The sequence below is a fragment of the Seriola dumerili genome, unplaced genomic scaffold (assembly GCF_002260705.1).
Source record: "Seriola dumerili isolate Sdu_G_001 unplaced genomic scaffold, Sdu_1.0 BDQW01000468.1, whole genome shotgun sequence".
Lineage (NCBI taxonomy): Eukaryota > Metazoa > Chordata > Actinopteri > Carangiformes > Carangidae > Seriola > Seriola dumerili.
The window spans coordinates 4,135,466-4,163,324 of record NW_019174723.1 but is presented as its reverse complement, the minus strand read 5'-3'; the positions used below and the strand labels follow the sequence as shown (position 1 = coordinate 4,163,324).

General features: G+C 42.0%; 1 protein-coding gene across 5 annotated transcripts; it reads right to left on the bottom strand.

Annotated features, from left to right (window-relative positions):
• Nucleotides 1-399: 399 nt before the first annotated feature.
• Nucleotides 400-27,673, bottom strand: agap2 (ArfGAP with GTPase domain, ankyrin repeat and PH domain 2). Of its 5 annotated transcripts, none has more exons than XM_022763195.1 (19): nucleotides 27,330-27,673; nucleotides 14,729-14,787; nucleotides 13,524-13,611; nucleotides 13,188-13,273; nucleotides 12,929-13,064; nucleotides 11,763-11,897; nucleotides 11,488-11,606; nucleotides 9,911-10,063; nucleotides 9,692-9,766; nucleotides 9,204-9,308; nucleotides 8,284-8,464; nucleotides 6,969-7,094; nucleotides 6,711-6,845; nucleotides 6,226-6,285; nucleotides 5,744-5,895; nucleotides 4,744-4,834; nucleotides 4,327-4,549; nucleotides 3,069-3,348; nucleotides 400-1,710 (listed from the first exon to the last, which is right to left on the bottom strand). In XM_022763195.1, the coding sequence occupies exons 1-19, from the start codon at nucleotides 27,490-27,492 to the stop codon at nucleotides 1,504-1,506; spliced, it is 2,574 nt and encodes an 857-aa protein (XP_022618916.1). In that variant the 5' UTR covers nucleotides 27,493-27,673; the 3' UTR covers nucleotides 400-1,503. The 5 variants fall into 5 exon arrangements, with proteins under 5 accessions (XP_022618916.1, XP_022618912.1, XP_022618917.1 ...); XM_022763191.1 differs by lacking the exon at nucleotides 27,330-27,673 and adding an exon at nucleotides 19,591-20,426; XM_022763196.1 differs by lacking the exon at nucleotides 6,226-6,285 and having other exon boundaries at nucleotides 27,330-27,672.
• Nucleotides 27,674-27,859: the final 186 nt, after the last annotated feature.

The window sequence follows — 27,859 nt, the reverse complement described above, 5'->3', positions numbered from 1 at the left end:
TTATAATCATCGTTGCAAAATGTGTCATTATGAGGGGCCATCAGGGGTCCTTTTTCCCCTGGGGAGCCCCAAACATTTGCCTGGTTTGCCTCTCCTGGGTGTGCACCTCTGTCTTTTGGCTAAAATCGTTGACCTACTGTCAGTGCTACAGGGAAAGTCTGCAGGATTCCTCTTCTGGGAGACGTGGATATAGGGGCCAAATTTCATGGCTTTCCAGCTGATAGTTGTTGAGATATTTCAGCTTGGACCACAATGGTGGACCAACCGAACAACACACTGACATTGCTGTGACTTTAAAATGGCATAAGAACATGCTATAAAAACAATATTATGCATCAGGTGTGTCAAGACACGAAGCCAAAATAAAACACGACAAACTATCATAATAATGCTAATAAAAAAAAGTTTATTTTATTTAACCATTCCTTTTTGATCATGAGGGATTCACATGACCCACGAAGTGTCAGAAGTGACAATGACACCTGTAACCGCTTCATACTTCACTGTAAACTCATGGGAGCGACCTACACAGTAACAGTAATATGATGTATGAATAATGTCTTTGTTTTTATGCAGTCTTCTGGCTATCCCAAACAAAACCTTTAACAAACAGCCACATGTTTACAGATGTAAAAGCATTTGTTTACTGGTTTATGCTTTTATGTGACATGTTGGAGAATAAGAAATTATAAAAGACAATGAAAAAACAAACTTGACATATTTTCAAAACTACCAGTAAGAAATCATTTACAAAAATTGAGTCTTGATTTTTCAGTTGTGTCTTCGTTACAGAGTTTAACATTAAGTTTGTAGTATAGGTACATTTACAGGATATTAAAACGCCATATCTTTGACCTGTGAGAGTAACACTGACATATTTCATATTCCAAACCATTCATTTTTCTAGTCTAAGCAGAATTATCTCAGCTGATTTGTTTATATATAAACTGACCTTTATACTGCTGCAACAGGCACACATAACTAACAACATGACATATTGTAGGTTTATGTTTCATTTGTAAAGCCAAAGGGAAAAAATAAAATAGCTGTTTTGGTCCAGTCACAACAAATTTGAATAAAAGCACCACCTGCTTGATGTAATAACTCTCTCACAAGTGACCACAAAGTCATCTGACAGAGTTTCCTCTAAGACTTGTTGCCTTTCACGATCATAGCTGAATTATTGCACTTCTTCTGGAGGAAGTGAAACAGAGGAGTGTCTGCTCTAAAGTTACAGAGGACAGCTACAAAGTTCTACTTGAGTCATTTTGAAATGAGGTCAACAACAACACAGTATTTCAGCAATATATCTGTCATCAACAAATTGAATGAATATTGCTTTTAAGTTGTTTGATATGTTGTTCGGTCTTCAGAAGCATTTTTTAATGATATAGTCCTGTCATTTTTCTTATAATACACCCGTCTCCAAAGTCAGCTCCGCCTGTATCCTAAAGGTTACTTAACCATCACCAGCCCCTAGTGTGCTAGCATCTTCAGTCCACGCTACGACACCCGTTTCCTGGAGCTGGTTCGGCCCAGGCTGGCGGTGCTGGACCGGCGGGAGAGGATAGGTGTGGCAGTGGTAGGGGACATCTCGTTCGGACAGCCGTGTTGATGCAAAATATCAATGCAGCCTTTGCTCCCGTTTTTTCTGGCCATCATCATGGCTGTCTGGCCGAGGTTATCTTTCGCTTTCACGTCGATTCCGTACTGCAGGGGGAGAGAGAACATGATATTTGTTCAGATTAAATATTGATTACAGGTAGAACAGTGTGTGCTGTGAGAACCGTCAGAATCGAATGCATTTCTAATTAAATCAAACTACATGTTGAGTATGGCAGCATCCACGAGACAAAGTAGATACGGACTCTGTCTGCAAGACTAAAGTACTAACTGCGGTCATAAAAGTCTTAGGTTCACTCTGTGTCAGCTGGTTTCTGGAACCTGATTAACTGCAAATTTATTGGGAAATTTGCACCCCTGAGGAGCAAAGGGAAGTCCTGCATTATTAACTAATTTTGTCTTGTAGAGTAGAAGGGCCCTGTGTCAGAACCTCATTTTAAGACTGTTTATATTACAGTTTATATTGTGCCCACATGGTGTACATTGCTAAAGTTTGATGTAGTGTTTAATCAAATTCCTGGAGAACTAGTGGAGTCTGAGTCTCGGGGAAAATGAAACTGCCACAGCCCTGTTAGAGCAAAAAGTTGCAGGAACTATGGAACCACATGAACTTAAGTACAAAATAAAAATCCCCTTTGTGCATTCATGTTTGCATTTCACCAAATCTGAAGAGCCGTGTAGATTAGGGCTGTGGGACACTTTAATCTTGGTGCTAACTTTATCTGTGTTTTGTTCCGTACTGGACTCTTGACAAATGATGCATTTTTTGGAAACTGTTAGTGTCTGTGCAGAGTATTTTAGGATCCCCATATGACAACAACAGCTGAATTGGTTCAGACTTAAACGGTTTCCACACCAAAGGTCCTACTACAGACCTTATATTCGCTTTTCATGCCAAAACTACAAGTTGAGGCAAAAAAAACAACAACTTTCTACCATGTTTGAGCCTCTTTAACTTTGGTTCAGTATCTCTTATGTTCATTTGTGATTTTTTTGGTGTTGAAATTTACCTTTCAAAGCAGACCAGGGTTTTTATCTTTTTATTTTGGGTCTATCATTTTTCAGCCTTGTGCACCCAAATGTGGGTGTCTGGTAACAGGTTAAAAAATGACAACGGCCACAAATCTTTGTTAGATAATTAAACGACATTCTAAACTATCAGAATATGAACAATAGGGACTCATTCGGGACTTCTTTACACCTCAAACTATCCTACATAAATTAAATGTAGTCTCTAGTTCCACCGGTTGAAACTTGGGTTTAGCTGCTGAGTTCCTCAACAGGAGTTTTTTTCAGCGTCATCGAGGTGTCATCAAAGTGTCTCATGGATGGGTCGTATTTTAAAAGCTTAATCTGGCTATAGTAAAACCATCAATGTATAATACATATTGTCTTTTTTTCCTGACATATCTGAGCAGCTAAGAGTAAACAGAGGAGAAACCCACCCAGACGAGCAGCTGAGTCATGACTACATCTCCCAGCTGACAAGCAGCGTGCAGGGCCGTGCGAGGTGGCAAAGTCGACCCGGCCAGTTGAGCATTGATCAGTTCCTTGGTGCTGTGGGCCAGAAGAAGCAACAGCTTGGGCAGATCTCTCTCGGTGACTGCGGACAGCAGCCACACCGGCATAGTGTCCTCCGGCAGCTGGGTACCAGAGGCCGGCCGAAGAGGTGCCACAAATGCCCGCTGTTCATACTTGGCACGAATCCAGGACTCTCTTTCCTCACTGGTAAAACAGACACACACACACACACAGGAGACCTGGTCATGCATAAGAACATACATATACATGAACATATCAAGGTGTTAGTTTCCAAAGTGTGCAGCGAGACACCTTTCTAAGGAGACAGTTCTCGCTGCCAGATGTTTCACATTCAAAATGTGTAAATTTCAGTGTAGCTGTCATGTCATGTTTATGGATTTAAAATCAAATATCCAAGTAGAAAAACATGTCTTTAAACAGGTCTTTAAAGAACCATCACCATATGTGTGTTAATGTATTTGTCAACAATTATAAATCATTTTGAGAAACTATAACTGCTGTATAAACGATACTGAAAGACTACCAATATAGTGTAACTGTTAATATTATGTATATTGAAATATATTTTAATATTTAGCATTTATATATTGTATCCATTTAAATATTTATTTGTTTATTCATTTATGCCCAATGACAACTGAACAAACTCCATCCACTGATGAAGGCCATGAGACAGTGGTAAAAGTACAGGAGAAATCTACAAAATAGACCTTGAACCAAACTTTTATTTCCACGGTCACACATGAACATGTTTATAAACCATGTTAAACCCGCCTGTGAGTGATTTGTATATTTGAATAAAGTGTTAATAGATGTTTTGTAATCCACTCTTAGGATTTATTAATGTGTGTAATCATATAATATTAAATATGATTGCAGCTATCAAGCTATATTACACAAGTATCAATAATTCATTAGCTGTTTAAAGTTGAAGTTGTAATTGACAAATACGTTAATACTCTTAAAAATGTATTTATTTCTGCTCACCAACATTATAGTGTTGTTAGAGTTTTTAATATACTGTTTATAAATGCTAAAATGTTTATTCTAATAGCAAGTTTCAAGTGTCATGAGCTGAAACCAGATGCTGTTTGAAAATGCATCCATCCATCTAACATTTTGGTCTCCATCAAGTAAATGTGTTGATGAGGTTTTGCCCACCGTGTTGCGTTAGGCGTGGGTTTGGTTCTGCCCTGCGTGCAGCTCTCCCAGATGCTGTTGGCCATGTGGTTTCCGATGGCGGCCAGTACTTGTGTGAGCTCTCCAGGCCAGTCATCCAGGTCCAGCGAGCGGACGCGAGACAGGTGAGTCCCCAGGTTTCGATGGATCCCCGAGCACTCAATACAGATCAGTGCACCCAGATTGAGACTGGCCCAGGTGGGATCTGCAGGGGGCAAGAGAAGAGAGACTGGTTAGTACCAGAAGTATGTCCACAATGAATTTAGAAAGATTATCAAGTGGAAATAAAGTGTGTAAACTGTAGCAGCACCGCAGGCTGTGGATGGTGCATAAAAGCAGAATTATCCTGCAGAGTAAATCTGCATCTGGAGAGGAAGATGGGAACATTTAAGAACTCACTCGGTGCTTCGCAGTCCACACACAGACCGTTGCCCTTGGCGTTACGGATGGCCTGAAGCGCTACAGCCTCACTCTGACTGCTCCTACGCGCCTGCACAGTCATACACAAACACACATTTGAATCATTTATTTATACCTACACTGTTACTCCTATTTCATAAACGGTACTTAAAATCCACCTCGGCCTCTGTGTGAATGGTTAGATTAAGGCACATAAAATAATGACACCATATCACATGTATCGATTAATATGTCACACTGTATCATGTGTATTGATTATGATTAAAAAAAAAGATTACAAAAGAGAGGCAAACAAGCTGTACAGATATCTTACACAATTAGAAAATTGTTATCAGATCTCAAGTATTTCTTTCTAACATTAAATACTCAGGACTTAATTCATCAAAGTTAAAGTCCAGAATTAAAAACATCCTTACTTATCATTCATTATTTATAAAGAGTCTAACTCAAGTGTCCAAGTGTCTTTGGTGCAGCCATAAATTGCAGGGCTAGCTGGGAAGCTAACTGCTAACAACTAGCCTGTCAGGAACCTGTCATTTACAACAGTGCTCTGAGCTTCTTTCTATTTTCTCTGTAGTGGGCTGTTTAACTCCCTACCCGGCATTTGGTCTGAGGGTTTTACAGTATTTCATACAATCAAGTTACTGAAGAAGATAGAAAAATAAAGCTCACTAAGCTAACAAGCATGCTAACTCTTTACTTAAAGCGGAATCCCCTCTTTTTTATTTAGGCTACTGTTGTTGTGCAAAGTTTCTTCAGGCAGATGTCTAAAGAAACTGTGGGAGCAGAGAACAATGTGCGGTTTATACTTTTTGTCGTCCATTTGGTCTTTTGCAGGCGCACGCTTTTTTCTCTAAACACAGAAAAGCAGAAATAACCAAATCTATTCCAACTTCGGTGTTCATGTACGACCCCATCACTCATAGTAAGAAGCTGATTGAGAAAATGTGTTTTCTGGGCTTTTTTTTTTCTTCTCTACCTTGTTTCTGCCGCTCTCACAGGACTGCAGACTCGCCAGAATCTGGCTCTCTATAGCCGACACCCACGAGTCCCTTTCCTCCTGGCTCTGAGCGTCAAAGTGCCACGTCTGCCCAGTAAACGACACAATGATAAAGTCTGCATTCTCCTCCTCTGCAAGTAAAAGGATGGAACAAACTGAAGTGAGATTTGCATGTGAACAAGTGTTACTAATTTACAGTGGATTATTATAATGGACGTTATGAATCCACGGTCAGTGAAGTAAGTAATAAAAACAAATGCAAACAACTCATGACAAAACTGATGGAAGGTGAAAACAGAAAAATCTTGTTATTACAAACAAAACAAGTCAAATGAAGAACTGAGGCTTGGGATGAAGGTAACGCATGTCAGGCACACTGAGGAGTATAAACACACACAGAAAAGATATTGTATGTAAAGCTGAGCACAAGCTGATTCAGCTCCATCACCCTCTCTTGTTACCTGTCTTATTAATGTTTCTCAAGCTACCAAAGCTCTTTAATTTCCACATTTTGCGTTTGGCTGCAGAGCGAGAGATAAGCACAGGAAGAGGAAGAAGAGAAACAGAGAAAGACAAGTGCAATTGTTAAGAAGAGGATGTTAAGAAAGACAAACACCTTCACTGAACCATATTCTTATGGAAGAGAAAGAGGTAGAAGATAAAGTCTTCAGAAAAAGAAAAAAAGGTGCGTAGGAATATGTAAATAATGTGATTATGAAAGCATCTCTTTTTTTTTTGGTAGGTTCCAGTTGTTTCTAATAACAGGTGGTGATTGATTCATCAAATGCTCTTCTTCTTCAAAATGTAAGTTTTATTTTTGCATATTTATTCATTTTCTATGTGTATGTAAGTATCTATACAGTCAACACGAAAACCACACTACTATCAATAGCAGTTGAATTTAATGCAAAGAACTTCCTGGTAAGAAGTGAAACTTGAACGTTACCTTCAGCTTGACCAACGGCTGCATCTCCTTTCTGATTCATGCTCTTCTTCCTCCTGTTCTTCTTCCTGTCGCTCATGGGGGACGACTGGCCGGGGTCTTTTCCAGCAAAATGACTGGCGGTCCCTTCAAGAGCATCTGACATTTGGTGCAGAAATAATCAATCGTATATATGACAGAATTGTTTTGCAGTCATAGCTATAGTCGATGTATAGGCAAAGTGTTTTTGACCTGAAAGGTTTTACTTCCTGCAATACGTACCAACACTTTGTGCTTTGGTGGACAGCGAGGAGGGGCAGCGCTGAAGTCCTCTCTCTCCGCCTTGAGGAGACAAACCACCAGACCGATCATCAACCACTGACAGGGTGGCTGGACACAACTGAGGAACTGAGGGAGATGTAAAAGTTTTTTTTTTTATCATATTTAAATTATGTGCAAGAGGATGATCTCATAGACCACCGACTAGTTAATTCAACTCTTTCAGTACCCAGGAGAAACATATCTTTCATGTACAGTAACTTTTCATCATACTCTAAAGTTTTAATTCCAGACTGAAGAAAGTTAGATTAGGATAAAATTTGGATCAATGTCGTCAGGGGCCTCAAGTTAGGCTTTGTCACATGACCTAGATAAAGATATGGCTTGCTGGTCGAAGCGCTTATTGCTAAATACTGGATATTTCCACAAACCCTGAGACTAAAACACTGGCTCCACTGTCTTCTATACATTATGTTTCAGCCTCTTCTACCACGGTTGGTTCATTGTGATGATAAAACAGCGTCTGTGAAAGGCTATGTTCTTGACCCATCGAGATGAAAGACAATTTATCTTTAAGTGTTATCATCCTCCTCCTTTCTGAACCTTTATTATTTTACTGTACTTTGTAGATTTTCTGTAGAGGAGGGGACAGAGGGCTCCTGGGTAATGTGAGTTTGTCTTGTTTTGCTGAATGGCTGCATGGATAGCTCACATCATTTAAGGAAAAAATGAAAAATTTTAAACAGATGAGCTTGATTATATTCTATATTATTCTTGCTGTCCCCACAAGAAAGAAAAAGCCAACAATGAACTGATCCTTACGAGCAGATATTTCCTCTGTAGTCCGTAGCTCTGCATCACAGAGCTCTATTAAAAACACATCAATGAGCCACACTGTTGAACTATGTGACATGTTCCTTTATTACTCTGAACACTGAACTCTGTCAAAGCCACATACACTGTGCGGGTGTACTCACCAAAGCACTAAATGTGGATTAATCCACAGCTAAAATAGTCACCAACATTTGTAGTGTTTACTCAAGTTTGAGTTACATTTGCTAAAAACCACCGTGCCCAGCTGTTTAAGGACGTTACTGAGCATTTAAAAAAAAAAACATGAGATGCTTTTAAAGATGAGGCTGGTGAAGTGTTGAAAAATGGACTAACACTTTTTTTTTGTCTCTTCATGGGATTTGTTGACAGTAAGAAACATTTAGAATAACACCAGCTGTATCTTGCTTATAATCTCTGCCCCTGCGATCAGACCCCTCGGTGACAAGTATGCATGCTGTGTTTACGTGCACACATGTAGAAGTACCTGTGCTGGTGCTATCAGCGGCTGTCGGGTCCTTACTCAGCCCGTTAACTCCAGCTACAGAGCCAGGGGGCACAGGTGAGGGGCCCACAGGAGCAACGGCTCTCGGAGGACGTTTCCCAGGAACTTTAACTGTCACACGAAGCAGGTCTATTTCTTTTCCATGGATATTCTGTGTGTAGTCCTGAAACCCACAAAACAGGTAGAAATTTTCACCAAGGATATCGATGATCTTTGTGTGAGGTGGGAAGTTTCATGAAGCAGCGTTTAGGTCATGCAAGACTCTTGAAAGATGACGACACATCTTACAAATTAAAAGTTGAATCCATACCAGTACCGATCAATACGCCTGACTTCATCTGATATGGCCGGTAGCTTACAGTGGGGGATGTTAGCTCATGCTAGCAAACTCTAGATAGATCCTGACGTGTTACTGAGTCAGTTCACTGGCCTTATGATTCTCTACTAAAATTAGGCTTTTTTATTTTTGATGATCGATTCGATTTGATCCTCCTGGGGATGGATGATACCAGCTCTTGCACAAAGCTGCTCTTTGCTGGAGGGGTTGCTCTACCTACCGCTTTAAAATATACAGGTTTTCTGTTGGATTAAAGTCAGGCTCACTTTTTGAATTGTTTTTTTTGTTTTTCTTTAGGGTGGACAACAGTTTCTATTCAATGGTGCAGGAAACTCAATGTCTGTGCAAATGGTAAATCATTTTGAATGTTTTGTGGGGGATAAAAATCAATATTAAGCAAAAGTTTCAAAGCAATTTTAGGGTTGGTTAAGACATATGGAGCCTGTATTGAAACCACTGATGCTGAGAGTGTAGTTGAATCTAAAAAGCTGCAGATGTTCTCTCTGTTGCTGATATTTCACTGTGTTTTACTGCCGTATCGATCCGTGCTGTGGTGTTCTCTTACGCTGGAGCTGGAGTGGTAAGACAGCGTGCCATTGTTGGACAGGGTGACGTATTTCTTCTTCCACTCCTTATTCAGAGAGCTACCACTTCTCTTCCACAGGATGCTCTGTCAAAAAAAGACAACCGAGGTCAGTGAACTCTCAAAGAACGACACATTTGAATCAGCCTAAATATAGACTCGACACAACAGACATGATCTCTTCAAAGTGTAGCAGCAAAGGGAAATAGCTCAAAGCGCTTGCACAATATTAATAGAACACCCTTGAGAAAGGTTGAAAGGGATGAAATAAGATATTTTTTTCTTGTGTTGCTTATGTAAGATGAAATACTGTAAATAGACAAGTGCATTTTTGTTCCCACCTCCTCACTGAAGAGGGAATTGGCACGTATTATTGTGCTGCAAGCAAACTGAAGCATGTAAATACCCACTTCATTGAAAATTCAGTTTTGTTTTTTTTTATTTTGTACTGTTTGTAATGTTAACCAAACCTGTTTGATGGGAACGCCCCGCACGCTGCTCAGGTCTCCTTTAGGATCACCAGCTTTCTTATCCGTGTCCCGGTTCTGAAACAAATCCAAAACATGCGTTTACAGGAGCAGAGGATTTGAGCAGAGAGAGTCAGAGCGGGAGCTGAGTGGAGGGAAATGATGGTGAGAGATGACAAGAAGCTAAAAGGTGTGAGACACCAACAGTTTGCAACAACTGACCTTGAAGAGGGAGGGTCGTCTGGGGATGCCCTTCAGCGCACGAGAGTTGACACTGCCTCCCCCCTCTCCCTGCGTAAGTCGCAGCTCTCTGTGACCGACCACAGGGGTGGAGGGGAGGGAGTAGGCGTAGCCACTACTAGGGCCATTACTGGCCTGAGAGGAGGAGGAGGAGTGGGGGAGGACAGCGGGGTCAGGAGGTCAGGATGGAAGTGGAGGGGGATGGGGGGGGGTGGAGGTGTAAGGGAAGAGATGGCAAGAGTGAGAATGGGTTGAAGATGTAACGGGTCAAACAGGTGAAACAGATTTACAGAAAGTGGGTGATGATCGACAGTATGAATTTTTCAGTCGCTGGTTATCGTGAACGAGGGGAATGTGATACTCATGGAGCTGAGATGGATGTGGAGGAAGTGATGAAAGGTCTTTAAAATTAGATTTCAGTCTGATAAATGATTTTGTCTTTATAATGCATGTAACTCTTCCTCGGACGAACTGCCCAGAGAGAGCGCCTCAGTCTGAGTTTTACTCTGAAAATCCTATCTTAGTCATGCTTTCAACGCACAGTTTGTATTCCTTTCCGTGGAATACATTTTCAAATGTGTGTATTTGATTTATCAGAGCTGAAATATGCTGAAAAAAGCTGATTATTGTGGCAACAGGCGAGAATCAGGAATAGCCTATCAGAAACGCTTCTAAAGCTTTTTCTGTTGAAGAAAACACCTGCAGAACAACAGCAGAACACTTTCACTTTGTGTCCTATTTTTATCAGGGTTTATGTAATATCTGTCTCTTGTTTCTCTGTTTAAACAACCACTGAACACGTTTTACACCTGATTCTGTCAGTGTTAGCGCCACAATTTCAATGCATTTCTCACTCTCTAAAAAATTCTAACATACTTTTCATCCCGTAGATAGAGTTGTGTTTCAGGGACATGGAAATATGTGTAAAACAGTACATGTGTGGGATGGGAACCTTGTAGTGGTGTACATTTACTCAATACTGAACTTATTTACAATTTTTGAACCTGTAACTAACTACACTGCAGTTGACTACAATATTAAAATGCTGCTGTTAATAATAATCTAATAGTATATAAGTACATTTCTTTCTTTCTCCCACTATTTGATGACCAAGTTATTTTGTTCATAAGTTTGTACATAACTTGAAAGTATATACAGTAAAATATATAAAGTTGTAAGTGATGTTTTTCTTTTGGTTTCTTGTATGAGTTTCCGGAAGGTTTCTTGCTGTATTTTTGGTCATTCATATACACTCATACTAACCATTTGATCAGGTACACTTGTACAATCTAATGCAACTGTTCTGCTATAGATACCACTTGTATATCGTCTATAATGTTCAGTTTAGGTGTTTGAGGTCATAGTTGGTGCAGGTGTTGAACTGGACTGCATTATATCGACAAGTGTTTCTAATATTCTACATTCATGACAATGTCAAGAAAAAGTGGACATTGTAAACTTCATGAAGGTAGAATCTATGGCAGCACTGTTGGATTGAATTGCATTAGACTGCACAGGTGTACCTAATAAAACTAACTGCAGCTGTCACTGCGTGGTACCTGGCCAGGGAGCGATGCTGATCCAGGTGTGGAGCCTCCGGAGTGACTGGGCGAGTTGGGAAGAGACTTGCAGGCTTGCAGAGCCGCCTGCTTCTTCTGAGCTACAATCTTCTGGGCAGCTGAAAAACACAGAGCAGCCATTAAACCGTTCACTCAACCAATCATCAGCGATATGTGTCACATATATTTGTCTGTTTATTACATTAGAGACCAGACAGAAGCTTTTCTTCATGGTGAATCAGGCCCCTCGTCCTGTGTTTTGTGTGTTAACTCACCCTCTGAAAACACTCGGTCGACGTTGAACCCATAGGTGGCACAGGTCTCATAAAACAGCGAATGACGGACGTCAATACACAACTGTCTGGCTCTCTGATCCTCAATCACACGGGGGTTGGTGCTGCTGATTTTATCTGAATTAAAAAAAGAAGAATAGTGATTAGAAAATTCGATATTATCAAACAATAGTGCTGCAAAGAATGTAAATAATACACACTGTAAAGACTGCAACATATTCTTTGTCATAAATAATGTTATTCTGTGATTCATTACAAAGAGAAATAGTTCTGTTAACCTGTGTGCTTTATTTGGAGAATGCAGAAAAAACAACTTAACTTTATTCTTTGCACTGTAAGATCATAATAAGTTTGAAATTTTGTATTGTTCTAAACTCCAGGCAATTAGATCCTTTTGTCTGTTTCAAGTTTAATTAACATTTTCAAACTTAAAATAATGACTTCAGTTGACTAAGTGTCCAATGAACCATGTACTTAACTCATCAGAGTTATTTAGAAACAGCGTTAGATCATCTGCATATACTTTACAGCATGAAATGCTCTGAAGCAACAGCCCCACCCCCCGGAGCTCCTGCTTTGTTTCTCCTAAGCAAAAAGTAACAAGATGGAGGCCGTTATGTGTCTTTTTATACACTAATGTGTCTCTGAGGAGTCGTATTCTTCTCTCTGATCAAAATTAAAACAATGTGAGCCATGATGAAGATAGGTCCGCACTTCAAACACTTATCACACCCTTGAGTCACAGGAGTCATAATGAGAAACTGTTCCTGGCGTTATTGTGAGTGTCAGCAGGACTGAGGGATGATGCTTCACACAATTAAATCCATCCATCCATTACCCATACCGCTTATCCTTATAGGGTTGCGGCGGCGGGGGGCTGTACCAATTAAATGGTAATGTAATAAAATAAAAAAAAGAAGCCGATCTCATTTGCAAAATGAGAATTTAAAGTGGATACAATATACAGATTTCAGTTGAGAAAAATGTAATATGTTAACAGCAGTAAAAGTTCTAAGTTTCTCTGTAACCTCAAGAAGTTAAGGTAATTCACCTAATCATTCTCAACCTATACCTCTGACTGTCATCCAGTTAGTTATGGTTTAGTCTCAGAATATCTAAGTCTACATGTTTGTGATTCAGGTGCTGACCTTGGGTGCCGACCACTATGACCGGGATGTCTGTGCGGAAAGCGCTGAGCTGGCTGTAGAGCTGGTAGAGCTCCTTGAAACTGGCCTCATTCTCCAGGCTGAAGACCAGGATCACTGCGTCAACCCAGCTACAGAACTGAAGGAAGGGGAAGAGGAGGGAGACGTTAGCTCCCTGTGCACGGGCCTGATGGATGATAATGATGAAGTCTGCAGGTAGTTCACACAAACTGCTCACACACGCATTCACGCAAAAAAGCACCTGTGCATCAGGAGATCCAGCTTCCTCCCGGATCAGTAATAAATGACTCTGTCCGTCCACCAGCACTTCCTTTTTATACCTGCCACCTGACAAAGACAATGACAATGACAGACAGGTTATTCAGCAGCTGGTGGCAGCGTGACAGACGCAGGATGAAGCCATATCATGCCGCCTCTGAACAGCTGAAATATAATTAAATATGAGACTCAGTGAGCAAGAAGTCAAGAATATTTTTTTATATTTATTGTTATTTATAAACCAAAGACAGTTTTTAGACAGTATTAAACTCCAGCAGTTAAGGAGCACAGCATCAAGAGGTTTGTCTGTGTTTCTTACCATCAGGCTTCTCAAGTGCAGCATAACTGCCTGTAATGTATTTGTTCACCAACGCTGACTTTCCGCTTTTCAGACTTCCCAAAATGCCCTGAGAGAAGAAGGAAGGAAATACAACACCATGAAACAGTCTGCATGATCACTGTATAGTGCATCAAATACGGGCTAACTCTCAGAGTGAATTAAAAAGCTTTCAACACAATTTTGGTTCCTCAATCAAATATGTTTTTGCTCCTATCAGTTGGTTGAGCCTGTCTGTCAGCACATTTTACATTTCTGCTGTTAGATTGCTGTTTCCTTTCATCCATATATGGACATATAGTCAGTGGTGGAGCTAGTATTCAGATCATTTACTCATGTAAATGAATCATTATCACAATACAAAAATACTCTGTCTGCACAACAAATATTCTCAGCAAGATGTACTTAAATATTGAAAAATAAAATACTGGTAATGGAGACTTGTCCCTTAACAAAGTGTTATGAAACAAGGGTGTAATTCCTCTCCTACCGTTTAAGGTTGATTTTCTTCCTAACGTCTAATCTGGCTGAACTGTCTCCTCTGACTGTTCAACCACTATAATCCTCTCAGGCTGCATGAAGGCTGCCCCACAAGCCTGAAAGGAATACCTGCAGACATTGCTCCGGGACAAAAAAAATAGCCTACTCCCATCTGCATCGTATGGGTTAAAAAGATGTAATCTATACATCTACTAATAGTTAAAATTATTTTAAAAAGAGGCTAAAATGAAACACCAGTCAAAGATAAGATAGTAAAGCGCAGAGCTCTTTGTAGTCATCTATAGGAGGAAACTAACAATATGTTTCCAATTCATATTATTTCAGCCTAAAAACTTATATTATTGTTGTGTTATATTGTGATAACTTCCAAGTGGGTCTGGTCAATATGGAGCCAATTTAATAGCTTTATATACAACTGAGTAGTTTAACCTATTGCAGTGAATCATAGTTAACAGGTTTTAATGAAAAAAAACAAAGAATTAAACTTGATTAAAATGTACTTAGTTACTTTCCACCACTGCATCTATTCAAACTGTGATTAATATTTGTGAAAACGATTGAGGTTTTTGGGTGTAACGTCAAACTACTTTTCAATCTAAACAGCATCTCTGATGAAATGTCACAGTTATGAATAAATGGAATAAATTCCTCTGTGCCCTGCAGTGGGTGGTAAACTTAGGCCTCACCAGTCTTAGCTCTGGGATGGATCTGCTCAGGGTCCACTCTTGGCTGTTGGCAATATTTACTAGAGAGAGACAGACAGAGACAAACAGTCAGTGAGGCAGAGACACAGAGGGAGATTCATCATTGTGATCATGTACAATAAAAAGGGCAGCCATCATAACGGCCTGTGGGAGAGCAATAAATCACACAGCTGCTGCGTGACTGGTCGCCATAAGCACACGTGTGGCCTCGCAGGTCGTCTTAATGAATGTAACCTTTCAGTCACAACAGGGGACCCAACAAGGTGCAGCCACATCACTAGTTATCCACTTTATTCCCCACGTGCTGTAAATGACAAGCAGCTGTGTGGTGACAGTTCAGTTCAGCTGCCACTCAAAGACGTCTGACTCCTCTGTGGATTTGAATAGCAGCTCCCCTCTCAACTAAAATAGATATTTTTTTCTCTGACCGACTCATTTGATGATTGGTTTGACCCAGTTGGACATGGATGTGCAGAAACAAAATGAAAATAACTATAAACAGCATATAAAACTAAAAATGTGTTACCCATAAAACTGAGTAATAACATTCACAGAAAAGTTTTTTTTAAGATTCTGTAAATGAGATTTTAATATACAGCAGCTAACAACTATTTTCTATGTCAAGATATGAGGAGTAATGGCGCCCTGAGCAGAGAAGGAAGTCATGTGTTGTAGGTTGTAATCTTAAATTTCTCTTTGTTTTGGTATGTGGTCTGGCAGCACGTGCATGTTAGTGCACGTGAGAACATGCACGCGACTACCTCCTGTGAAATGTTAGTCCTCCCCAGGTTTATAATCACACAAGGTCCACCCACACACAAGATGGCACAGACTGTAAGCAGCCTTCAAGTGAAAGTGACTTTGTAGAATTTCCTCCGCTGAAGAAATCATGTTTTTGGCTAAAAAAGGCCTCCGACAAAGAAAGAGATGAGACCAGAGCGCAGGCTCAAAACCTGGTTGGCCAGTGGACCTTCAAAACAGCCATAAAGTTTTTAAAGATTTTACCGGCTCCATTATTGTCATTCACGGTCAGCTCCCAGAGGAAGTCCAAGGCTGATTTTCTCTTCTCTCCCAGTTCGACCATTGAGCCAACACTGGTCTGGCTTCAGCGAGATGGAGAACCCTGTGAGCTGCTAAAGGGCTCCAGCTTGACTCAGAACTGGCTTTTCTTCTCCTCAATGCGTAAATAACTTGATGGCTACATAATGTTGCATGTCTGTTTTCATCAGTGACCAGCTACAGTAGTTTAGATAACGTTAGCTCACCGCTGTTATGACTGCTCAGCAAATGTTGCTATCGCTAGCTGGCAAACTGTAGCGCATATCACGGCAATGCTAGCATGGGCTAATGGCTGTGGCTGGATTGTTTCTGTTTGCTCTGGTGTACACAGTGTTACTCTCTTGGCTTGTCGTTGTGTGTTGTTGTAATACGTTCGTGACAGCTTGCTGTCTGTGGTCAAACGGAGGCCGGATGTGTGGCCGGCGAAGCGTTTGTTTTGGTGTGAGATGCTGGCGGTCTAGTGCGATATCTAGTGGAGTGACAATCGTTTACAGAACCTTTTGAATAACTTATTTCCATGGTGGTCAAGGTGGTCTTAAATGCAAATTTATAGTCAATATGATATTACTCACTATACAAATTGCATATTTCCTAGAATACTGAATACATTCATCCATCTCTCCTCTTCCCATTTCATCAAGTAAGAAAATGTTAACACCTGTTTTTAAAAACTGCAATAGATTACCAAGATCTTACATCATTTGGTAAGTTGTTCTGAACTTTAGTCTCCACACAATGAAAACATTTAGATTTAGTAGTACTTTAGCTTGAATCTAAAATTGCAATCCAATCAGCAGTCCAAAACACTATGAATACTGACTACTGATGTGAATCAGAGAAAACATACAACATATATTCACATTTGAGAAGCTGGAACTATAGTGACTGTTTGGTGTTTTATCTTGAAAAATTATTGAAACAATTCATTTTCAACATAATAGCAATAATTTTTCTGATTGTTTCAGCTTTAAAGTGAATTGAGACAAATTTTTGATGCCAAACTGTGAATGTTGTTGTCGGGCGTGTGCTACAGACACCGCATGAACATTCGCACAGACACACACATGCACATACAGTACAGTAGTCTAGAGGGGTTGGGTTGCACACAGCTGTGCCAATGTCCCTACTGGGCAGAAGAGGTAGCATGACCCCAAAGTGACGCTCACACCCAGACACCCAGCTGCAGCTTCAGAGGGACGAGAATAAAGAGAAAGAGAGAGGGCCTTAGGAGGGACTAAAATAGACAGAGACAGAAAAAGCATACACTCAGTTGCCAGTTTATTAGGAACACCTAGCAGTCTTATAAAACAGTCCTGCAATGAATCCTCCGTCATGAATGTTCAGTTTTTCAGAGATGTGTGAGAATTTTGGAGGGTGATTCTGTTGAATTGTGTTGCATCATACAGATTTGTGGCTTTGTTATATACTCGACAGTCATTGTGTCATGAATCCCTCCAACTCTTAGTTTGTTTTCACCTAGTTTTGTTTCTTGTCTCATCACTAACTCTCCTGTCATTTCAGATCCTGCCTTTTGGACCTTTGATCTCCTGCCTGCTCCCCATTGCATTTGTTTGCCTGATCATCTGATCACCTGGTTTGTTACTCTCTCTGAATTCAGTAAACTGAGCTTTCTTTGAGACTCTGCTGTCTCATTGTCGTGCTTTTGGTTTCACATCAGTCTCGATTCGTAATCCTCACACATTGATATAAATGGGGTGGACAAAATAATAGTGGTGGCACTAGATCAAACCATAGCAGATCACCAAAGTTATTATAATTCATCCTGAGGAGAGACATGAATGTCTATGTAACATTCAATGCCAATCCGTCCAAGAGTTGAGATATTTCAGATCGGACCAAAGTGTTGGACTGACGAACATGCCAACATTGCCATCCCTGGAGGCCCAATGCTAGCATGGCTAAAAACGAATTCAGAGCGGATAAAATACAAGGGGAGGAAAGGAATAAACCGGAGGAGACCAGGAGGTTTTGCTAGGCTACTGACAGATATAGTGCCCGATATCCTCGCTGTGAATGTGTGATGTGTCCTTCAAAGACAGATGATGATGATTAAACTCGCGCCTGGTGCGTTCAGGCCAACACTGTACAGATGCAGCCGATGATGTGATGATGTGCTTCACATGAGGAAAAAAGGGGCTTACAGTCGAGCTGCCGCTGCAGGCAGCTCCCTGGGAAAAAGGGCAACTCCTACCACACAAACAGATCCACACACACACACACACATGGACTTTGTCTATTTTGTCTGTCTTTCTGAGTCAAAGCTCTCTTTATGGCCAGACAGTGTGATCCTTCTGCTGCTTCGACACACAGATTTCTACAAAAAACCAATTATCTACACTCCCTGCTCCAAACCACTCGTGTGTTATCCACTACAACCCCCATGTGTAGCCTGGAGCTCACATTCAAAACTGCCAATTTTTTAACTTAATTCTTTTCTTGGGGGAAAATTTTGTCAGAACCCTCTCAGCCGTGTGTCAATGCACGGCCACACACACTTAAAACACACATGTGCAAACAGACACACAAATACACACACACACACACACACCACGCCTCCTCCACTTCCTCTGTTTCATCAGTCTCAGCCTCTGTAGCAGCGGCAGAAGCAGCAGTCCTGCCGGTTGCCATGGCAACACTTCCTCCTGCCCTGAGTGTGTGTGTGTGTGTGTGCGCGCATGCGTGTATGAATGTGTGTGTGTGTGTGTGCAGTCGCCGGGGCTAGTCTCACTACTTGAGTGAATCCACAGTGTGCATGTGTAACAGTGTGAATACACAATGACTGAATGAATACATAAAACACACACGCACACACTCGCTCACTCCCACAGGCTGACACTCGCTCTTTCTTTGAGCAAACATGTTTGTGAAAGAGCTGCACTGTTGTACGCTGCAGCCGTCGACACACAGCGTGGAGGAAACTCGCAACCAACAGTCCTACAGTAAATGTGCCTCATGAATTCTTTTGGCACGAATGTAAATTAAATGCTTGACAGAGACAAAGACGAGAGAGTGAGGGCAGGGGAAAAAAAGCTCCATGTAGTGGCAGAACATGTAGTGGGTGGAATATCAAAGACAGGATTAGAAATGTTCTTCATCCACACTTCCCTTCTTGACGTGGGTGAACAAATATCGCCTCATGTCTTTTCCCCCTTTCCAACCATTTCAGCTTTGTGGAAATAAAGCCGAGGCAAAAAATGAACCAGAGCGGTGCAATCCATCTGTGATCGTGCCACCAGCTTCTCTCCCCTTTGGCTTCATTATGAGATTTAAACCCATGCTGGGAACGCTGCTTAAGTGTGTGTGTGTGTGTGTGTCTGTGCGTGTGTGTGTGTGTGTGTGTGAGTGCAGAGATTACCCCTACAGCGGTGTGAAATCATCCCGCACTCTGAGGGGAATTAGATTAAGACTGTCCAAGACGATTCTATTGTCAGTTTCAGATCAAAGAACTTCATCTGTCATCAATTTGCAGTGGCACATGGCTTCAGGAAAATGTTTCCCGGCACGTGACAGCATTATAGCCTGTAAATATATCCTGTGTGGGGTTCTTTAAAAAGATCAACCCCACCCAACCCCACCCCGACTCATTTTAAATGGATGCCTTTGCACAGATGAAGGGGCTACTCTCTGGTAATTGTTTTGGCGAGGACCTGACGACAGGTGTGACTCTGATAAGGGTTTGCTGTCATGGATGTAGTCAACGTGCAGACTGGATTTAGAGTTCAAGTGGTGGCAGCGATGTTGTGTGTGTGTTTGTGACCTCCTACCTTCCTCCTCGCTGGAGTCTCTCTGTATATAGACAGGAGGTGCTGTGGAGGATGACCCCGCTGCCCCCGAACTGCTCTTTGTGAAAATGCCACTGATGAACTTGAGCATCTTCCTGTCTTTAGCGGAGCCTCGCTGGCCCTGCTGTGTCTGCTGGGCTTCCCTGGCCAACCCCAGGTCCTCAGAGAGGCTATTCAGGTCGCTGTTATCCAGCGTGCGGCTTTTACCTTTGCGTGCCGGTTTGGGGGCCTGGGTAGCAGGCGCAGGTAGGGAGGTCGAACCAGTCTTTAGTCTCTCCTTCCTGGGGATGTCTCTCATCACTGCAGCCATGCCACCTCCAATGTCTAGAGGTATTCCAGCTTGAGCTTCATCCCGCAGGTCCCTCCATCCCTCGGGCCTGCTCGCCTCGGCCCACGAGGCCCTGCAGGGGCCCGGAGAGCGCGTCGGCATGCGGCAGTCCTTGCGGTCGAGGCTCTGGGCAGAGGTAGGGCTGCGCTCTCTACCGTCTCTGGAGTCGCGGCCACGGGTGGCCACACTGCTGTGAGACTTGAGCAGACTCACAGGCCGTTGTCCCGCTGGGCGGATAGGGAGGCTGGTCCTGGTTGGGGTGCGGCTGGGCTCCACACACACCTCTGTTGGTGGTGTTGTGGTGAGAGATGGAGACCTGCATTGCTTTGCCTCTGGTGTGGGAAGTGTCTTCTCGACTCTTGTTAAGTCTGTCTCTGCAGACTTTGTCTTCTGAATTGTTGTTCTCTCAGCAGGAAAGGGGATTGAGAGGTTGCTCGGTGGCTTTTCACTTCCTTTGCTCGGGACATCAACAGTGGAGGGTAGTTTATCTTTCAAAGGGCTGAGGGCTTTTCTCTCCCCATCCTTGAGTTCATCAATTAACTTCTCCTCCTTCACAACAGCACCATCCTCAGCTCTTTGTGGTTGTCCTAAAACCACTCCAGCTCCATTCTCAGCCTGTGCAGGAGCTCTATCTTCAGCCTCCACTCTCGCCCCGGCCTCCTCCCCTGCCCCACCTCCTGACCCGGCCTCCACCTCCTTCCCCTGGGTGCTGTTCTTGGCCTCCCCTCCATTCTCCTCCACAGCCTCTACCTTGACCAGGGTTAGGGAGATGAGGTAGGTGGTGCGTTGCTGCAGGGCGCCGCCTCCGCTCATGTGGTCAGGCTTCAGTAGACGCAAGGTAGATGAATGAAACCAGACAGAGTGACATGAACAACTGACAGTCTGCCAGCGTGTTGGGATGTGAAAGAATCTGACGGCACAACACAGACAAAAAACTTACATGGGGGGAGATTAAGTTTCTCCTCAGAAGATACAACAGCAGAGGGGCTGTTGGTTTCATCCATCCCCCAAATCCCTATTTCTTTGTTTCGGATTTTAATGTCAGTCACGGATTTCTTCGTTGGCTGTAATTTTAATTTCTCTGGCATACAGAAAAGAAATCCACTCTTGCTGACAACCTTCAGCACACTGTCAGTGCAGTCCAAGCAGCTCTTTTGTTCCTCGAAAACACCCAATTAAAATCTATCCACTGCATATATATGCCGCCACTAAGACAAATAAATCTTCATTATGGCGTCTGATGCTTCATTCCTGATGGTAATTATTTACTTGACCTTATTTTCATGTGCAGCACCCCCATCTTATGTGTTGCTCAGTCCATCCTCTTCACTCAGAGCAAAAATCATGATTCAGTTCAGAATAACAACTGCCCCGCATCATACGTCATCAAGAATATGGTGAACAGCAGCTGTAAAGTGAAAAGGTGAAGTCTTTAAAAATACATTAGTGTCACCCTAAAGCAGCATGGCACAGTACACCCAGAGCTGTATGCAGTCCAGTCCAGATCATGGGCTCTCGTTGCAAGCCACACATGTGTGTTGACAGCAGCATCCATTCAGAGAGCACGGCGGCAGGAAGGCAGGCAGCCTCACGGAGACGCACAGGAAGGACATTGATGAGGGATGAAGGGGATCAGGAGGAGAAGCCAACGGAAGCCCGGGCGGATATCTGGAGATGCATGACCGAGTCAGGGCGCGTCCGGCCATCACGCCCCTCTCGCTGTCTCCCGGGTTGCCTGTGTCCTCTGAGCGCATCAGGCGTTGAGCATGACAACACAGAGGAGGCGCTGAGGCGAGTCACTGCTCAACCAGCTCCCCGACTGCCTCTAAAGCTCTCCGATAGAGACACCGTCGCACAGGTTCAACGAGTCCAGAGCACATCACACACACACATACACACTCCCACACACATACATCCACAGCTCTTCCCTCTCACACTCTGCGTTTCTCTCTCCTGCTTTCACAAACACACTGATAGGAATCTCCAATGTCCCTCCCTCTACATGCCCCTCCTTGTTCCAATAAGCAATCCATACAATGCAGAAGGATTCTGCTTCTCTTCGTCCCACTTCCCTCCTTTATTTTCTCTCTCTCCCTTTTTCTCCTTCTGCTCCTCTCAGACTGTGCAGGGTCCCTGCTCTTTATTGCTCATCCCTCCCATCCCCATCCCCTCCCTCCATCTTTCTCCCTGCGTGCCGGAGAGAGGAGGGGGAGGCAGCGAGTAACGGCTGGTGGTAAAGCAGCAGTGCACACACAAGCTGGACCTGCTAAATGAAGGGAGACCGTAGGAGAAGGGATCAGTGGCAGGGAGAGGAAAGATGAAGCGGAGAGGCAAGCAGGAAGGCAGGGTTAGTCAGGATGAAAAACAGTAAAAGAAAAAAAAATGGATGCATGTTTGTGGATGGAAGGAGACATTCAGGCAGGCTGCGTTTTCCAAGTGTCTGTTCCCTGTCTCATTTATACAGCTGCTAGTTTAGTCAAGATCATCCATCACTCTTCAGCTGTCTATTTGTGTTTTTATCTATTTGTGTGTGTGTGTGTGTGTGTGTGTGTGTGTGTGTGTGTGTGTGTGTGTGTGTGTGTGTGTGTGTGTGTGTGTGTGTGTGTGTGGGGGGCTCCATGTGGCTCCTCCTCAGTAGGAGGCTTGGCTTGTTTGTTGCTAAGGTGTTACAATCTTCCTGGCTCTAGTGGCACAATCATCTCCTCCATGTCCTTCCTCCTCCTCCTCCTCCTTCCTCCTCCTCCTCCTCCACCCCCTCCTCATCCTTTGGTACATTCTGTATCGCAATCATTCCCAGGATCTCTGTATCAAAATGGTGTTTGTGTATGTGTGTGTGTGTGTGTGTGTCGTACATGTGAGTGAAAGAGGTTTCCTGTGAGTGTATTGATCTGTAGTCTATTGCCTACTACGGCATGTGTTCATTAGCAGAAGTGGGTAAGCTCTGGGCTCACAGCATGAACCAAGCAATGACGAGAGAGGATGAGAGCATATTGGACATCAATAGTTGGACCACTGAAGGCAAAATAAATTACACACAGGCTAGATTGCTATTTTATTACAACAAACCCATTTAACTGAGCATAGAACATTTTCTATATCATGAAATATCTGAAATTTTTTTGCGCAAAATACAGTATATTATGGAACAAAGTTACTTTCATTATCAATTAATCTGCAGATTATTTTCCTAATTAATCAATCAATAGTTTGGTCAACAAATAGATAAACTAGAGCCCAACTTAATGTCTTCAAATCTTCAACAAGTTCTGACCAACAGTTCAAACCCACGAAAAATTCAGTTTACCATAAAACAAAAACAGCTGATTCTTACATTCGAGAAGCTGGAATCATAAAATGTTTGGAAGATTTTTCTATGTGTAACAGAGCTGCAGTCAGCATCCTGTTGCTTGCAGGTGTGTTCACACTCTGTGGTTAGCACGCATCCTCACCATCGGCAACAGTGATGTGATATACACAAGACTGAACGTGATTGACTGGCATCATGTTGTTTAATAAGGTAATTAAAGTTACACTGGTATTATAGTTCAACTATAAAATAAAATATATTTGAGACTATAGTCTGAATTTGTCATTCTGCATATGTTGGCAGCTAGCTAGCTTTAGCAATCGCCATTTGTCTAACTTTCACTGAGACGCAGCAATGTTAGCATACAGTAGCTAAATTTGCTGGATGATAACACTAATAGTTAGTGAACTAGACTGAATATTATAAATAAGATGTGTTGCATCACTTCACTATTGACGTGATAGTTTCCATCACATCTCTCATTTTGCTATATCGATGTTGTGCAAAGTAACAGAGACGTTTTGTGCTATAGCTGGTCGTTTGCTGACATTAGCGGATACCATTTCTAAGCTAATGTTAGCTATCGTTGCACACTGTTGGCGCTGTGGGGGGTGGCATTGAGGCAAGGCACTTGGGAGTGAACATAAATGTCACATCCTTTGGATTTTCTTGGAAGATTCAGCCCTTTACATAGAAGTCAGGCCTCATTTTTTAACTTACACTTCAATCCATTAACACACTGGCAATAAAAAAAAGCAATTAATACATGTAAATTGCTTCACATTCTTACATATAGTACCTTTAAATGATTAATCTATTATAAAAATATTTTACAATTAATTTTCTGTTGAGTGACAAATCAATTCACTAATTTTAACAAACAAAAATTATAATATAAGCAAAACTACTAGAGAAACTGATGTTATGATGCTGTGCGCAACAACAGAAATGCTGCAGCAAACATGATACACATCAATCTCTTGAATTATTACAGGGTGTAATTTCATGTTAATTACTCTCTGATTAAAAAATATTCCTTGATGTGAAATCAGAGGCTGCCTCTCCCCACAGTGCAGCACTCTCAGCCTCCCACCATCATCCCATAGTACATGATCTGACTGTCCACCTGCTCAGCCCGCCTCCCCCTCCCTTCCACAGTCAGTGAGAGGGCAATAACTACTCACACTGAATACAAAAGACCTCTGACAACCGCCTTTGGCTGAAGGGGAAAACGTACGACCTGAGAGGAATGACGACCGCAGCCACAGAGGAGGAGTCATGAATAAAACCCCTGAAAGGAAGAGCTGCTTTTTTAAAAAAAAATCCAAACATACTCTCAGGGTGGTAACGTTATGAGTGTGTAAAATTCTTATTTAACAAGTACTTAGAGGACATGACATGACCGTGTGAGTTCAAGTGCATGTAAGGTTACTGCAGTTGGCTGCGCTGCACAGTGAATCAAATTATTGTGAAATAGACACCCACATATATAATGCAGAAAATCAGGTTGTCTTCAGGCAGACACTTTTTAGAAATACACTTCCTCTCACATGCATGTATACAGGCAAAGCTGTCAACAACACACACACACGCACACACACACACAAACACACACACACACACACACACACACACACACATTGACACCCATGGGCGGGTGCTGTCAGATGGACAGTGGCCAAGGGCAGTGGTCATGCTGGGTGAGTTTTCATTTCTCCTTCACTGTGAGCTGTCCTCTCTATCTTTCCCCTCTCAATCTCTCACTCTGCTGCCATGCTGCAGTGCACATACCAGTCAGTCACATTTAAATGTCTTCATTTAGCTCAGTAGCACCTCATCCCTCTCTTCCTCTCCGTCTTTTTTTTTTCGCTCCCAGCCTTTCCTTGGCACACAGTCAGTCGTCCACATCCCACTCACTTTTTAAGTCCATAAGAGAGGTGGCTCTCTTTATAGCATCAGTGAACTGTACGCTCACAGATCCAGGCCCCACAGTGGATGCACTTTCTTTGATCCTCACTACAGTGTTGACACTCCAGCAGCCTAATTATATATTAAAAGAAAAAATTCAACTGAATGCTTTTACACATAGTGTGATTGCCTCTCAGAGCGTGTCAAGATCTGCCAGATCCTAAAAAGACCTCAGAGCTCACCAAAACCCATCAGGGAGCTGACTGACCTTCAATTCACAAACAGTGGAATGAATGTAACAGGCAAATGAATAACGTGATGAAACCAAAAGCTAATTTGAAAAATTTTTGAGGTTTTCATTGCACTCGGTTCGACTTCACCAGTGGGGGAAAGTAAGTACATTTTCTCATCGATCTATTTTCTCTCCCACATAAAACAAAATAAAACCAAAACCAAAAAACAAACTTTTACATTGCTACATACAATAACTTATTTATTTAAGTAAAAATAGAAAAAATAGTCCTGCATTTAAAATCTTACTTAAGAAAAAGTGGTATTATCTGAGGTATTATCAGCTATTTGTATTTGTTCTGCAGTAAAATGTCCCCTGCATGTGACTGATATATTATTACAGTATATGTGACATTATTATATAGCTAATATTGATAAATCAATGTGTAAGCAATGTGTGACTGCTGTAGCTGTTAGAGGTGGAGCTGGTTTGGTTTCAATTTAGTCCAGTGGTTTCCACCATAGGGGTTAGGACGCTCCAGTGGGTCACCAAATAAATCTGAGTGGTCGAGAGAAAAATAATGGGAGAGGAAAGGGGAAAAAACAAAAAGTTCTGCTCCACACATTTATATTTATCTTTTTGACTCTCCCTGCTTTGCTGTTTGGTGAAATATTAGATCAGAACTGAACAGTTGATAAAATGAAACCATTTCAGTGGAGACGTGTCTTTCGTGGAACTGGAAACAGCTCAGAGACTTATGAAACATGACAAGGAGCCTCTGCCAGACATTGCTCGACAAATCAAAATGTTTAACAATATCTTATATTTTAAACACTTAAAAAGGTTTTCAATGAGAAATCTTAACCTTCAATTTGTAGTAACTACAACTATACTTCTACTCAGATAAAAGTAGAGTATTAAAAAGTACAATATTTCTCTCTGAAATGTGGCAGAGTATAAGAAGAGTAGTAGTGTAAGTTGTAGAAAATGGTGCAAATACCTTAAAATTGTAGTTAAGATCATTGCTTGAGTAAATGTACTTAGTTACTTTCCACCACTGGTGATCAAGTTATTATTTTGTATGCATAGGATAAAGAAATATCTATAATTTTGATACTTTAAGTGCATTTTAATCGTACTTTTACTTTTTACAAGTAGAATTTTGAAGGCAGCCAGAACTGTTCCAGTGTCTACACATCGTGGTATTGCGACTTACAGGATCTAAGTATTTCTTCCTCTCACCTTTGCTGCTTTGACGCAAAAAGTTTCAGATAAGACGAAAAGTTTAACAGTAACACATTGTGTCACATTCACTAGAAACGGTGGGAAGTAGAGCTATGAGGAAATGATGTAAAACTGATCGGCTTCACATGTAAAGGCCCTGTTTGTCTGAAAGGAAGTGGCTTTGAGGGCAGTTGCAGATTGGCAGACAGGAAGTAGGCCGCACAGCAGGTTTCATCCTGCTGCCATGGCGATGGCTGCTGAGGGATGTTGCTATTGGTCGCCTGTGTCCAGAAGCTGGCTGATAAATAAATGCCACTACATAGCAGCCACCAGGAGGTCAATTTTTGCCCTCGGAGTGAAATGAGAATGGAAGTGAACATCGACTGAGCACCTCTTCCATGAAAAGACGTACCGACTGAGACAGGAAGCACAGAGGAAGATATCAATCACCTAAGCTATCATGTTCTCCCACACCCCACGCCTGATGTTGATGAAAAGAGCGACTAAACTCGCTGTGAAACTAAATCTGCAGTGATAGTTTTTCCTGTTTATCATATCAAAAAACATATTACATAAACATGAGTGAGCATCGTGAAAGTCAGACCATGCAGCAAATTCTGATAAGTACTTGAGTGGACACATAATATGTTGCTTTCCTCCATGAATTCAATGAAGAAAAGTGAATCACAAAGAGCCACCAAGCTTAAGAAAGACGAGCTTACCTTGAATACTGTGGAGGTAAACTTTTAGGCCTGAGCGCAGCTGTTGATCCGCGACCCTTTCAAACTGCTTGGAAAGTCTGTTGATTGCACTCTGGAGAGATTCATGCCTCTTGATCTCTGCTTTTATTGCAACAGAGTTCACCGATTTACTGTTGCTGTTCATCCTGACACATGGATTCGTTGTAACCTGAAGCAAGGTGCTCGCTTCAGCCCATTTGAACTCCTGGCTGTTTGTTCCACAAGATCAATGCGAAGTTAAGACACAGAAGCAGCTGAGAAAGAAGTGGAGAAGGGTGTCTCTCTTTCTCTCTCTCTCTCTCTCTCTAGACCACAAAAGTCAGCTCACGCTGATGTGCGTCTCAGTTTCCTCTGCAGGTTTGAAACGAACTGAATTCACTTCCTTATTTCAAACCATATTCTTCGCTATACGGCAGCTCTGACTGCTGTGGTGATCAGACCACTGAAAGGACGTCTGAGGCTGCCTCATACCTCACATAACAGCTACTGACAAAGGAAAAATGACACAAAAA

Coding starts and splice junctions, on each gene's coding strand:
- agap2 (XM_022763191.1), bottom strand. CDS start 20,038: ATGCCGACGCGCTCTCCGGGCCCCTGCAGGGCCTCGTGGGCCGAGGCG. Junction 13,065..13,187: donor CTGGATCTCCTGATGCACAG/GTGCTTTTTTGC, acceptor CCCTTCCTTCAG/TTCTGTAGCTGGGTTGACGC. Junction 5,896..6,225: donor GAGAAACATTAATAAGACAG/GTAACAAGAGAG, acceptor TTTTACTTGCAG/AGGAGGAGAATGCAGACTTT.